The 15,947-nt window shown below is 42.8% G+C and overlaps 1 protein-coding gene across 1 annotated transcript in view; it reads right to left on the reverse strand.

Moving 5' to 3' along the window:
* The window catches only part of LOC131938751 (transcription factor Sox-10), a 35,062-nt gene extending 20,819 nt beyond the window's left edge, over positions 1-14,243 (reverse strand). Inside the window, exons 1-2 of the mRNA XM_059296896.1 lie at positions 13,945-14,243; positions 1,080-1,780 (exon numbers count right to left, since the gene is read on the reverse strand). Of these exons, the coding sequence (XP_059152879.1) occupies positions 1,080-1,525 (446 nt within the window). The 5' untranslated portion in view covers positions 1,526-1,780; positions 13,945-14,243. The remainder of the gene's footprint in view (positions 1-1,079; positions 1,781-13,944) is intronic.
* Between the last annotated feature and the right edge of the window lie 1,704 nt (positions 14,244-15,947).

The raw sequence follows: 15,947 nt of genomic DNA on the forward strand, positions 1-15,947 counted from the left end.
AAATAATAATTAGTGGGGTTGTAATTAGCTTAAAGCGTCGTGTAGTTTAAATCAAAGACAACAAAAGTTGACGAAAATGAAGAGCAGCGGTAAATTAATCACGTGGTATTTAGAAAATGTTATCTCAAACATGCCCAAGGGTAAGAATTTTGCACTGGTATGGTGGGGGAGGGATGGTACCAGGGTGTTTCTTGATGGGTAATCAAACAAAACGGTTGTTAAGAACTAGTTGAGAAATAAAAAGTTGATGGAAAAACGATTTTTTTTACAAATGGTAGATATCACTGGGGGATTTTCAGTTGGAAAATAATTAATTAGAATTAAAAATAAAAATAAATTGGATAAGCAGATGTAAATGTATATATTAACTTTACAATTATCAAATAATTATAATTCTATTTATCTTTATTTAGTTAGTAATATTAAAATAGAAGCCAGAATTGTTAACAAACTATTTTTTTAACAGCATTATATTGTAAAACATGGGCGAAAAACTGATATCGTGAATAAATAGAAAAAATTTAAAACTCCAATTGGTGAGATGTACCAATCATCTTAAACATATTTTTTATGATCCAACACCTAAATTTAACCCCCAAAATTAATTAGATTGAAACGTGTCTATAAATAAAACTTACAATCTGGCAATAAAACTGATTTCCATTAGTTCTTGCTAAATCAAAAACCTGATCCTTTCTCTAACCCAATTACACAGACCTAATCCTAACCCTAACCCCAATGTGAAGGGAAGAAACCCACCTTCAAAGCTTACCCAAACCAAAACCTAACCCTCAACCCAACAAGAAATCATATACATAGCTTGCGCAGACCTAACCCTAACCCCAACATGATGCAAGAAACCCACCCCCCACAACTTGCCCAGACCAAAACCTAACCTTTACCCTAACCCGAAACCCTAACCCCCAACCCCAACATGAATGAAGAAACCCACCCCCCACAACTTGCCCAGACCTAACCCCAACACGAATCAAGACACTCACCTCCACAACTTGCCCAATCCTAACCCTAACACCAACATGATGCAAGAAACCCATCCCAACATGAATCAAGACACTCACCTCCACAGTTTCCCCAATGTCTTGCTCAGCTCAGCGTTGTGCAGATGTGGGTACTGGTCCGCCAGCTTCCTCCTGGCCGCCTGCGCCCACACCATAAAGGCGTTCATGGGGCGCTTGATGTGCGGCTTTCTCTTCTCCCCATTCTGATTCCTGGCCGGGGTGGTCACCAGGGACCAGTCGTACCCCTCCAGCACGTGAGACACCGCCTCCTGAATCTGCTGAGAGAACCGGGGGTCGTCCGCCCCGATGGCGGGGTTGAAGAGATTCGTCTTTCCCAGGGCGCCGTTTTGAGCCGCGCCCTGAGGCGGCATAGTGCAAGGTATCTCGATAGTCAGCTTCCCTTCTGTGGGTTCCCTGATGTAGGGAGGGGAGAGGTGGGAGGATGTTGCTCGGGGGGAGGTTGAACTCCCAGGGCGGGGGGAGCGGCTTCTGTCTCGGTCATTCATTCTCGTCGATCCAAACTCAAAAGTCTCTAGAATATTCTCAAGCGCTGGAACTCTTCCAAACAGTTCAAAGAAACGTCAGCCGGCGATTTCCGATCTTATCATTGTGGTGCACCATACAGGTTTGAGCGCGAGGCAGGTTTATGTTGTATCTTAAAGAAAACAATCAATCGAGTTCGATTTTTGTAAGCCTTTGTTTCAGAGGACGAGTGTCGTCTGGGTGGTTGGGATATCGATAGCCTGGTCAGGTCACGTGGTCTGGGGAAAGAAAAATCAATCATGTGGTTTATGTAAAATGGCGGAAGATGACGTCATGCGGATACAGAAATATCATGCGAGTATTTCTTTTATTGTTGGAATCTTGAAGTAGATGTCATAATGTGGTTTTAGTTTATATCTGTTTAGTACTGGTAGGATGGTCGATTTTTTAATTCAGTCTTTACACGAGTAGTACAAGGAAAATTTCAGAATGTTTGTTTCTTTAACGACCAAAGTATTTTTTTTTTTCTAACCGTTTGCACCAGCTGTTTGCGTTTTTTTAATTTAACTCAGCCCTACCATTATACCATTCACACGCCATCACACACACACACACAAATTCACACACCATCACACAACACAACCTCATACATCATCATACACATCACTCACACACACACACCATCACACACATAATCACGCCATTACACAAAGAATATCATACTTCACATGACATCACACACACACACACACACAATCGCACACGTCATTACATCATCACACAGGTTGTATTAAAGTCTTACAACCCCACCCCCCCCCCCTTCCCACCCCCACCCCCACCCTTACCCCCCACACCCTCACGCCTCCACCCTATTTTTTAAAAGTACTTTTTAGACCAACCCAACCACAGTACTCTGCGAGTACTCCAGAACGAGGCGTCCCCACCCCATATATTTGTCTAACAGACCCATTGAAGGCGGCTCCCCAACACTCCCCGTATCCAGTTGTGTTATACCCCAGAACGAGGCGTCCCCACATCCCAACAGTTGTGTCATACCCCAGAACGAGGCGTCCCCACATACCAACAGTTGTGTTATACCCCAGAACGAGGCGTCCCCACATACCAACAGTTGTATTATACCCCTTAACGAGGCGTCCCCCACATCCCAACAGTTGGGTTATACTCCAGAATGAGGCGCCCCACATCCCAACAGTTGTCTTCAGACAACAGTTCTCTCAGACGCCCCCCCCCCCCCTCGGGCCCCAGACTTCCAGAAAGACAGAAGACACAACAGGACGACCGATGTGGCAATGTAGTTCTTACATCATTACATTTTACATTTGATAATTAATATCTCCCGTCGCACAGAAGATAAAGGACATTTTCTTTTAATTGGAGTTACAGTTCCTTCGTCAATATATTTATGATTTTTTTTAAAGTTAAATAAAAAATATGAATCAAAATTTTAGCAAAGAGTTGTATAAAAATACGAAAAATCGTCACGGCGAATTTCCCTAAACACTCGCAGCTCCCTAATGAGTTTTTTAATTTTCGCGAGATAAATAAATCACCAGTTACTCGCTGAAGGATTTTAGCGCCATTGTCCAACGGTCCCACTCTGTCATTATCTACTTTAGCGGGTCTTCATCTCGCAGCGGGGGCCAACCAGCATGGGACGTGGCCCTGGCTTTTGATACCCCTGCGGCCGGTGGACCCGGCTTTAGATACCCCCGGCACGAGATACAATAGCAGTTAGAACACGATTATATCTATTATCGAGCGTTATTAACGTTTATAATTTAATTTATTTTTGTGGGATTTTTACCCGCCATATTGTATCTCCTGACTTGTTGAATTTCTTTACCCTCTACAAGAAGACTTGCGGGTTTTTACGAAGGTTTTTTTTTTACAAGCATTATAAGTTTTATCAATACAAAAACAACTGAAGTGGTTTTTGAAAAATGGTTGGGGACGTATAAAATATTCAGCTATTGTGGTTTAAGGGTGGGAGAGATAAAGGTGGGATAATTCTTCATCCTCGGATGAGTGGTAATCTTTTGGTTGTTGTCATTAGACCATGCGAGAGTGGGGTGGGGGTGGGGTGGGAGTGGATTTTTGTGCATTATTAAAAGTGACGTGTCCTGTCAATTTTAATTGCATATCAAAACGTATATGAGTCAAGGGCTGATGAGTCAACATACTAGCCTAGACAGGCTAACCTTAACCTAGGCAAACTTAACCATCACACTAACCTTAACCTAGGCAAACTTAACCATCACACTAACCTTAACCTAGGCAAACTTAACTTATCAACATACTGGCTTAGACAGGCTAACCTTAACCTAGGCAAACTTAACCATCACACTAACCTTAACCTAGGCAAACTTAACTTATCAACATACTGGCTTAGACAGGCTAACCTTAACCTAGGCAAACTTAACCATCACACTAACCTTAACCTAGGCAAACTTAACCATCACACTAACCTTAACCTAGGAAAACTTAACTTCATCACACTAACCGTAGCACTATAGAAATGAAAAGCATCGTCTAAGGACACTGACGCAACCAAATAAAATTAAACCTGTCATAAACATACTAATCTTAAAAAACTAGCCCCAATCTAACAATACTAGCTGTGACCTAAGCTAATACTAATCTAACTCAATACCCTTAGTCTAACAACACTAACCGTAACCTAAGCTAATACTAATCTAACTCAATACCCTCAATCTAACCACACTAACCGTAACCTAAGCTAATACTAATCTAACTCAATACCCTTAGTCTAACAACACTAACCGTAACCTACGCTAACTAACCTTAACGTGAACACTCGGGGGTGGGATTTTACTTCACTAAACCAGTAACACAGTATGGAGACCCAGGATAAAGTTAGTCTTGTAAACACCAGCAACCATGGCTCGTTAGTCTTGTAAACACCAACAACCATGGCTCGTTAGTCTTGTAAACACCAACAACCCACCTCGCCAGTCTTGTAAACACCAACAACCCGGCTCGTTAGTCTTGTAAACACCAACAACCCGGCTCGTTAGTCTTGTAAACACCAACAACCATGGCTCGTTAGTCTTGTAAACACCAACAACCCACCTCGCCAGTCTTGTAAACACCAACAACCCGGCTCGTTAGTCTTGTAAACACCAGCAACCATGGCTCGTTAGTCTTGTAAACACCAACAACCCCGGCTCGTTAGTCTTGTAAACACCAACAACCATGGCTCGTTAGTCTTGTAAACACCAACAACCCACCTCGCCAGTCTTGTAAACACCAACAACCCGGCTCGTTAGTCTTGTAAACACCAGCAACCATGGCTCGTTAGTCTTGTAAACACCAACAACCCCGGCTCGTTAGTCTTGTAAACACCAACAACCATGGCTCGTTAGTCTTGTAAACACCAACAACCCACCTCGCCAGTCTTGTAAACACCAACAACCCGGCTCGTTAGTCTTGTAAACACCAACAACCCCACCTCGCCAGTCTTGTAAACACCAACAACCCGGCTCGCCAGTCTTGTAAACACCAACAACCCGGCTCGTTAGTCTTGTAAACACTAACAACCCCGGCTCGTTAGTCTTGTAAACACCAACAACCCGGCTCGTTAGTCTTGTAAACACCAACAACCCGGCTCGTTAGTCTTGTAAACACCAACAACCCGGCTAGTGAACGACCATAAAGACCACCATCATAGGGGTCTATTCGCCGTCAGGGACCCACTCTTCGTAAGGGACCTATTGGCTATCGGGGACCTATTGGCTATCGGGGACCTATTGGCTATCGGGGACCTATTGGCTATCGGGGACCTATTGGCTATCGGGGACCTATTGGCTATCGGGGACCTATTGGCTATCGGGGACCTATTGGCTATCGGGGACCTATTGGCTATCGGGGACCTATTGGCTATCGGGGACCTATTGGCTATCGGGTGCATATTGACTTTCGGTTTGAAGACCTATTAACTGTCGGTGACATTGACTGTTGAAGACCTATTCGCCGTCGGGGACCTACTCTCTGTAATAGACTATTGGCTATCGGGGACATATTGGCTGTCAAAGACCTATTAGCCGTCAGTATAAACAGACCGAATAGGTTTCCCTACAGTAAATGCCAGTTGAAGTGAAGTGAAGCATAAAAAAACGAATGCAGGTACACACATTTTAGTAGGTATGTAGTTCTCTGCCTCTGATACACTGACATCGTTAGTGACGTGTTGATTATGGCGATGGGAGTTTACACTGAGATTTTGATTTTACATCAGTATAACATCTTTATTTATAACATGTTATAAATGCACCCAAAAAAAAACGAAATAACAATTAAAGGTTGTTGATAAATCATAAAGAATCTAATGATCATATTTTGCCATCAATATCTTGATTATCGTACCTAAAGATATAATAAAGAATTTATTGTAATTTCTTAGTTTTAAATAGTTTTTTAGCTTTTTGTTATAAATATATTTATACATATTTTACTTTCTACTTGTTTATATCTAAGAATTTTTTTTTCAAATATTATGTCGATATATAATTATTTTTTTTAATATAGACTCCAGTACTGTATATAATACTTGTATATGTTTGTTCTAAATGAAATCAACAGTGCAGACGACTGAATATATTTACTTAAAAACGTTATCCGCGCCTTGCTATATTTACTCTAAACGTCAATTATCTGCGCAATATTGACGCCCGTGGTTGTCTCTCTTGTATGAACTCATGCGTGAAGAACAGCTCACCTCGTCACCCAGCCGATTGGGTAATTACTGTCACTTAATTATATTGTCTCCACTTTTGTTCTTGAATACAGTAATATTTAAAATTAATTTATTGACTAATTCAATATCTAATTAGAAATGAAAATTATATATTCTTGAGTTGTCATCGGAAATTTATTTATTTATTTAGTTTTTACAAGAAATTGGTCAAATTTGAGTTACGAGATTTGACCACACACAGAGGCGTAGCGAGGGGGGGGGGGGGGCGGGGGACATATGTCCCTGGGCGCTGACCTTAGGGGGGGGGGGAGCAAAATTGAAAGTTTGAAGGGGGGGGTGTAAATGAAAAGTTCGAGGGGGGTGCAAATCAAAAGTTTGAGAGGGGTGCAAATGAAAAGTTTGAGGGGGTGCAAATCGAAAGTTTGTCCCCGGGCGCCGGGAAGGGTCGCTACGCCTCTGACCACACAAAAACCCACCCACATACAGACCTAGTGACCTCAGTAGAGGCTTGTATAAAAACTTTTTGCCGCGTGATGTAGCCTGTTGTCCCATGTTTACCGTTGTTGTCTACACAATGCCGTCGTGTTATTTTATTTGTATACACAACACCGTTGCCCGGCTCGCCATACTGAGTTTTTCAAAAGGTTCAAAGGTGAAGGTCGCACGTGGTATACGTATATGGGAAGGGGAGAGTAAATTAATACCAGATTGGATGATGGGTAATACTTCGACTTGGTCTGTGCAAACATGAGACTTTGAAGAAAAATCGGATTACCTACTTGTAACTTGAATTAAACAATAATCTTAAGCATGCTAATAATTCTTTCTGTTATATCAGTATGATAAACATCCCATTCACCCCCTCCTCTTCCCCTCCCCCAACCGTCACTTTCAACTCTGTATTCTGATCTTGATGTATTTTTTACTGCTCCCTCCCCCCCCCCCCCCCCCCCCCCAAACTTGTCGTGTAAATCAATGAGGCGTTGGTCAGTGAAGTGGACACGGGGGATTAGGTCATTGGGCCGGTCAGCTTGAGCTAGTCAAGGTTGTCGTTATGTATCGGGGGGGTTATCCAACTCTCCCCCCTCTCTCTCTCTCTCTCTCTCTCTCTCTCTCTCTCCAACCACGGTGATTTAAATACCTGGACATTTGGAACACAGTGACCCAAAGATGACCTAATCATGGTGACCTTATGAATGATTACTTTACTGGAAGGTTAAACGTTGCTTCTAATAGAATCTCGCATCCCACCTCGGTATCCAGCGACTTTAGCTCACTCTCTGAGCTCAGTAAATATGTTTTTGTATTGTAGTTCATAAACTTTTGATAGTGATCTTAAACGTCCCCCTCCGACCACGTCTTCCCATATCTTGGCGATGAATAAAATTTATTTTACTGTCTTACCCAGACTTCTTCTAAATAATGCTTACAATTGTCTACAACGTACGTTTTGAAAAGCTTTTCAAAAATGTAATCAGTGACGGAAATAAGTTCTAGAGTTAAATGAAAAAAAAATGGCAGTTGTAGTTTTTGTTTAATCAATTCAGATAAACAAGATGGTGCTGATGTGTGGAGTCGAGTTGCTGTGTACACAAATGGCGTGCACCAAGTGTACGACTCTAGGTACACAATCAAGGCGTCTAGCTGCTGGTGTAAAAACTGGAGTCATGGTGTGTACACAAATGGTGTGTACCCAGTGTACGACTCTAGACACACCGTCAAGGCGTCAAGTTGTTGGTGTAAAATCTGGAGTCATGGCGTGTACACAAATAGTGTGTACCACTAGTGTACGACTCTAGGTACACAATCAAGGCGTCAAGTTGCTGGTGTTAAAACTGGAGTCATGGTGTGTACAGAAATGGCGTGTACCCAGTGTACGACTCGTTGCTGACTAGTCTAGTCACTGGTATAAAAACATGTACACAATACGGCCAGCAGCCGGCGTGAGACCCAACACTCTAGAAACATCTTATCAGTGAGCCGCCTTTTGTTTGGGTATGTGTCTGAGGTATCAGAACAAAGCCACGAGTTGACGTATGCTTCAGCTGGCAAGGGCCATCAACGTCTCCAATGTCTGAACTTGGCCAACTAGCGAGGTTACATATGTTGGCCATCAACGTCTCCAATGTCTGAACTTGGCCAACTGGCGAGGTTACATATGTTGGCCATCAACGTCTCCAATGTCTGAACTTGGCCAACTAGCGAGGTTACATATGTTGGCCATCAACGTCTCCAATGTCTGAACTTGGCCAACTGGCGAGGTTACAAATGTTGGCCATCAACGTCTCCAATGTCTGAACTTGGCCAACTGGTGAGGTTACAGATGTTGGCCATGAAAACTTGGCCAACTGGTGTGGTTACAGATGTTGGCAATTAACGTCTCCAATGTCTGAACTTGGCCAACTGGCGAGGTTACAAATGTTGGCCATCAACGTCTCCAATGTCTGAACTTGGCCAACTAGCGAGGTTACAGATGTTGGCCATCAAAATCTGGCCAACTAGCGAGGTTACAGACGACGGCCACATGTCGAAACATCAGGTAGATTTTTTTACAGACATAATTTGGTGATGACGCGAACGGTGATAACTCGTCAGATACAAGAGAGAGATAAACCTCACTATCTCAGCACCTGGTGAGATAAGTCCATTTGTCAACCCGGCGACTGGTTCACAGGCTCAGGGTCCGGGGTTCCGCCCCAACCCGCACCGGAACAGCGTTTAAAAAGTTTCCGTTATCTTTTTAAATAAACAATTAACTCCAGATTAGCTGAAACTATACCGCACTTTTTTTTTAAATTCTGCTTCCTGCGAAGCTCAATGTTTCAGCCGTTACGTCTGCTAAATTTTTTTTTTAAACTTTTATAGTTCCTACCCGAATGTTAAAGTCGTAAATTAAACTCAACATTTTAACTCCCAATGCTCCAAAGCGGCAGGTTTAATTAATTAAAATCTGGACGGGTTTTTTTTTTTTTTTTCACGATTTATGCAAATTAATCTGCACGTACTTGATAATTATGCCAAGTCTTGTGAGAACCGGTTGGTAGTCTGATAACAATTCGCTGCCACGTGGGGGGGGGGGGGGGGGGGGAAGAGAGAGAAACCCAAAAAAAAATTTTGAGGGGTGGGGAATTTTTTTTTCAACGCTACTGAACTTTCTCAGCGGCATTATCTGGGGGTCAGGGGGAGAATGGGGGGGGGGGGGGGCGTAAGAAGGAATGAAGAATTTTACCCTCCCCTCTCTTCTCATCTCTATCAACACTAGATTAACCAATTTATAAAATTAAAAATACCAGCTTTTCGGAATGTTAAAAAATTGCGATTAATGAAATTTTGTTTCGTTTATTGCGTGTAAGCACCTTGCAGCATTGTGCTTTTTTATTAAATTTTATTTCCAGGCGTCTTCCGGTGTTGCAGGGACTTCCCGGATGTTGAGCCAATCGGGTGGAGGCTGGCAAGAATTTTGGTTATCTTTATGAAGGGCCTGGTTAAAAAGGACCGGGTTCTCGACACTAAAAGGTCCCCGCGGGCTTGCTTTGATCGGCACTCACGGGCATGACGACACGCGTAATTACATCTCACTACACTTACATTACATGCCACTACACTTACATTACATCCCACTACACTTACATTAGCTGGGCGGGGCGATGTAATTTTCTGTACACGCCTGTTTACGTACTCAGCATACACGTGTTTTTTCTTAACTAAATTTTATTGCGTTTTTATTTTACCTGGGGAAACTTATTTCCCACTTATAATTTTATTTTTAAACAATTTTAACATGGGATTCTATTGTAATTTTTACAGCTATTTTTTTCAGCCTCTAACATATAGGCTTGCATAGGACCAGGCGAATAGGGATGTACAGAGCTATGCAATGGCATGTTTCTGAACGATATTCAAACCTGGTTCGATTATTTCTCCAGGGGTAAGGTGATGACCAACAGAAAAAAAAAAAAATTCTATAAACCTATGATAGGAAACAGCGTGGTATAGCGGTCTCGAGTTCGAATCCGGTTTCAAATCAGCTCTGATGTGTACCTAACGCGCGATAGGGAAATAAAGGCGGCTGTGCATCTTCCCATTATTGGGGGTTCTAATGCTGACCAGCTACCTACTATTGGGGGAGAGGGGGGGGGGGGGGGGTTCTAATATTCTATCATTTACCATGTACCTACTATTGGGGCTTCTAATACGCCATTAAACTGACCAACCTACTCCATCAAACTGACCAACCTACTCCATCAAACTGACCAACCTACTCCATCAAACTGACCAACCTACTCCATCAAACTGACCAACCTACTCCATCAAACTGACCAACCTAGACCAACCTACTCCATCAAACTGACCAACCTACTCCATCAAACTGACCAACCTACTCCATCAAACTGACCAACCTACTCCATCAAACTGACCATCTACCTACTATTGGGGTCTAAATACTCCACCAAACTGACCTACTATTTGGATCTAATACCGGACTAAATACTACCCTAGGTTTTGGCTGATTAGCTATCTCCATGGCTGCCATTCCATCAACCCATACCCCCCCCCTCTTACCACACCCCCCCCCACCCCGACCTTTTCCTCTCCCCCCTGCTACGTCTGCTCCCATGGAGCCACGATAAGATAGATGTTAGCGGCCCAAGTGCAAGTGGTGGTGGTGGGGGGGGGGGGGGGGAGAGGGTCGCGCACGTTGGTGTTATTCCAACGATAAAGCATTTAACTTTGTGTTTTATTATGTTTCTACATTGAAGGGTGGTGTCCTTTGACGGGAGGGTGGGGACGGGGGGGGGGGACAGAACACGAGGAGGGAGGCGGGGTCTAGGAGAGTGAGTGGAATAAAGCGTGCGCGATCCATATCGTTTGTCATAAACGAAACAAGCACTTTGGTAGGGTAATGCAGATGTTAAGATCAGTGTTTCTTCCAGACTTTTTTCTCCGGGGGGGGGGGGGGCACTTGAAATCTTCGGGGGGGCGGTAAACTTTCTTCGGGGGGGGCGGACACTGTTAAAAGTTTATATTTTCTATATAAATTATATAAATTTCATTTCGTTCGGGGGGGGCGGTAAAAAATTTTCGGGGGGGCTTCGCCCCCCCGAAGAGATGCCTGGAAGAAACTCTGGTTAAGATGTGTGCTAAATATAACTCACGGAGTCGCGCCGAAATGGACACGTCGGTCTGGTTTGTTTTAAACTGTAGAAACTACACCGAGACAAATTTTATGAGTTTATTCTCCCTAAAATTGTTTTAGTAATATGTATTGAACTTTAAACTTTCAGCGCGCAGCTTCTTTTTTACTCCCCCCCTCCCCCTCCCACCACCATCCCCATTCCTTGCATGTCATTTGGCTGTGGAAGATTTATGTATAAATTAACTAAAAGTGGAAGCGATTGGCCACAAAGAAGTGTCGTTTTTTAGATGACTTTAGGGGATTTTTACTTGTCTTGTACCTAAGTATAATTGATGGACTAGTTGATGGAGTACTTTATTAATTAATTGACTGACTCATTGATTGTCTTTTTGCTGGCTAATTGGTCGACTATTTGATTATTCAATTAACTTGTTGATTGACTGTTTACTGGTCGACTAGATGACTGACTATTTGGTCGATTTTTTTAGTATTTGATTAACTTGTTTGATTATTTTACCGTCTACCCGAGCGTCTATTTAATTAGTTGGTTGATGTATGGGTGGGGTTTGGGGAGAAGTACAGTTCGGCCATGCTTGACTGACACAGGTAACCTCTAAGGGACTGTTGACGTCACCGGAAGATTGATGGAGGTAAGGGACGGAGGCCGATGGATTTGTTAAATAGGTAGGCCTAATGTGGCCGGTGGATTGGCGGATACTATGGGATAAAGGCCGCTGGATTGGATGGAGGTCAGTGGATTGATGGATACTATCGGATGAAGGCCCGTGGATTGACTGATACTATGGGATGGAGGTCGGTGGATTAAATATGTACGGTACACAGGCCGGTGGATCGGCGGCAACTAGGGATGGATAACTCCACCGGGCGACAGAACGTGTAGGATGGATGCGACGACGTCAAGTAGCGCGTTGTTCGAGTGAAGTGTTTCCATTTTAACGCGGACTGAAGGGGACGGGACGCACATCAAGTGGCGTCAACAACGTGCTGAAGATGTGCTCACGTACACCCCCCCCCCCACCCCACCCCACCCTACCCTACCCTGCACATAAGCCCAGACTTGAATGGGTGATGCAGTTCCCAGACCCACACTCCTTGATGACGTCAAACTGCACGTTCTCTGATGGCTCTCGTGAGTCGTTGTGACGTAATGCTACCGGCGTTAATTTAAGTGAGGCGATTTCAAAGAAACGCTGACCTAATGAGCCGGGGTTCAAGCTAGGTTCAAGGACTTTAATATGTTGTAGGCTTAGTAGATGAAACGTCGGCATGTCATACTTGAGGTTAAAGGGTGGTTAGTAGCACTGGTTTAACACTAGCCTTAACCCAAGTGATCGTAACCCTAACCTTTAGCCTTAATTAACTTTAATTAATTATGAACTTAATCCTTACCCAAGCATCAACCTTGATACACATTGTAAACATAAAGGAACCACGATAGAGATTATCAAGCCGAAGACTTTTGAATAATAACGTCAGTGTTTAAAATTATTTGTCATGGGTCAACTAATACATTTTCTACATTACTTATTGGAATACATTTAATAATTTGAAATATTATGTGTCTAGATTCAAAAGACAAAATCTACAAGTTATTAAATAGTTGTCTAAGAATACTAATATTTCACAAAGTTAAGAGCCATTGTGTCATCTTATTTCATACCAGTCACCTTCTTATAGTAGTCTTTAAGTCATCTTAAAGTCATATTTTATAAGTCTTAGTCCCATTATGAATAGTTTTTACACTTCATTCAACAATTAACAAGTCTTTTGACTGACCAAATTCTTAGAGAAGACAAAAATCTAAAGTCAAAACATCATCTAACTTGACTTCACACTTTACATGACTTTACATAATCCAAGTCAAGCTCAAACTTTCCATTTGCACCCCCCTCAAACTTTCCATTTGCACCCCTCCCCCAAACTTTCCATTTGCACCCCCCCCCCCAATATATTTTTTTTTATATTTATAATGACAAACTGCACCTAAAATGAGATTTTAATTTGTTTTTTCAACCCATTTTGGCGCCCCCTAAGGTCGGCGCCCGGGGACGTATGTACCCCCTGCCTCCCCCTTCGCTACGCCTCTGTCTAGCTCTAATAGAGCAGTATAACTAGCTTCAGTCAACTCTAGCTCTAATTAAGCAGTGTCATAACACTCACAAGTAGGGATGTTATATTTTAACTCACTATAAGAACTACCATCACGCAATAGCATTATCGGTCTATATTATAGACTATAGACTAAACCTACATGCTGTAATGCTATTGAGTAGAATTAAGTCTAATAATACTTGGTAAATATTGGGTAAAAATTAAGTCACTCAAAATCAATCACAAACAATTTCTTACTGCTAAGTATAAATTAACAACCGTATTCGTGAAGTCAATCTAATAAAATCTCTTACTGCAAAGTATAAAGTAACAATCGTATTCCCAGAGTCAATCTTATTCTTATTATAAAATATCTTACTGTGAAGTAACACCCGTATTCCCATGATTCAACAGGCACCTGACCATTGATCACCAAAAAAAAAAAAAACCCCACTCACCTCAACAATAATCCATTAGGAATTCAAACAATGGAAGAACTTTCTACCTTCGATGATGGCGTCAATGGCTTCTTGTCTCAACAGCAACAAGTTAAATCTATGTGTAGAAACAGCGAACAAAAAAACCACCACAACACCACACTTCATACAAGTCGCTGTCTTCGTTCACAAAACCGGTCTTTTTCCGTGTTGTATCGGGGTAATCAAAACAGTGGACTCGCTCAGGCCGTGGCTTAAATAAGACGCGACGGATGCCCTCCCCTGATTCGAACAGCCTCCTTCAACAGCTTGTGTAGAGTACTTTCATTCGCTGGAGAAGGAAAAACAAAATAAAAGTAGGGAGGGGGGATCGAACTCTGAGTTGCAATGTCAAATATAACGGCAGGCGGGAGTTTAAAAAAAAAAGTGGGGGGTTGTGATAATAGATTTACGCTACTGGCGGTGGCGTGATAGGCCACGCCTACTTCGGCTTACGCGCGCACGGGATTGGTCAGACGGAAGATGAGCTTGTCGATAGCGTTTGATGGCGCGCGAGCTGACGATGGGTGGCGGATTGTGGGATGGACATTGACGTAGTGGATTGAGACGTGGTTTTAAAATCGAAGGAAGGTTCGGGCGGGGTTCGGGTAGGACTGAGGGGGTCAGTGGCGTAGCCAGGATCGTCTCAAGGGGGGGGTTCCAATTTTTACCCGGGGACAAACTTTCGATTTGCACCCCCCCCCTCAAACTTTCGATTTGCACCCCCCTCATACTTTTTATATATACCGAGGGGTCTATGGGGGGGTTATGACCCCCCCTAACCCCCCCCTGCCTACGCCACTGGAGGGGGTCATATGAAACTAGGGTTATTCCTGGTGAGCAATTATTTCCTTTGGTCAAACCATGTATTTAAAAAATAAAATAACAATAACTATCACTCACTTGTGTTGGTGACTCAAATGTTTTCAACAAATTGGCGAGGCGTGCGTGATGAGATTAAAAATAGAATCTTAGATCAAGTTGTTTTTTTTTATAGTGGGGGTGACTTGATCATCAAATTTCATGCTGGCTATTTCACCCAATAGCCGTACCCATATATAGACTTTATAATCGATTCCATAATGTCGGCGAAAGCGATACTTTAACTAAAAAATAATCAGAATTTTACCCCCCCCCCCCCGACAAATCCTCGTCCATCTTTCTCCCTCAATTTTAAAATTAATGTCAATTAGGTATAAATCAAGTGGTAACAATTTATTCTCAGGCGATTGAAGTGGTTTCTATTATACAATACGGCTAATTACGTGATTGTTAATTTGTAGTTTTCACGAGTCAAACTACCCGAATCTCATATATTCAGTTCAAGTAAGTGATGTGCCACCAAACTACCTGAATCTCATATATTATATAATAAGTTCAAGTAAGTGATATGCCACAAAACTACCTGAATCTCATATATTCAGTTCAAGTCTTTGATATGCCACCACTATCGTTAAACCAAAATTTTGACGTCACCCAAAACCAAACGATTCCTACCTATTTCCAGAGTTTCTGTTTCTTTCTGGTATCTTTCCGCAACGAAATTGAGTTTAGATACAAAATATATACTTCAACCATGGTCCGCCCCCACCCCCTTCACCGGAAATTTAAGTACGCCCCTCCCCCCTTCCCCCCCCCCCCCCCCCCCTCCCTGCCCGGAAAAAACAAATTCCTAAAATAACACTGCCTATATTTGATCAATTTGGCCTAGTCCACGTCGATCCAAATGTGCAGAGTTAGGTCCCTCATAACGGAAAAGTACATTGTCGAGTAATCAAGTTTTCACTCTAACACACACACACACACACGCACACACAAACCCACCCCACACATGCTCACACAAGGAGTAGAGTTTACGTGTTTAACATAACGCACCCCAAATAGCCGCACTTGAAGCCTATAGCCATGGTGTGCATCTCACTTGAACCTTGCCCTCCCCCAATAAGTAGCCGGCTAATTATAGGTACGGCTAACCACGCCACCGT

The sequence above is a fragment of the Physella acuta genome, unplaced genomic scaffold (genome assembly GCF_028476545.2).
Source record: "Physella acuta isolate Inbredline_101_S28 unplaced genomic scaffold, ASM2847654v3 ptg000256l, whole genome shotgun sequence".
Lineage (NCBI taxonomy): Eukaryota > Metazoa > Mollusca > Gastropoda > Physidae > Physella > Physella acuta.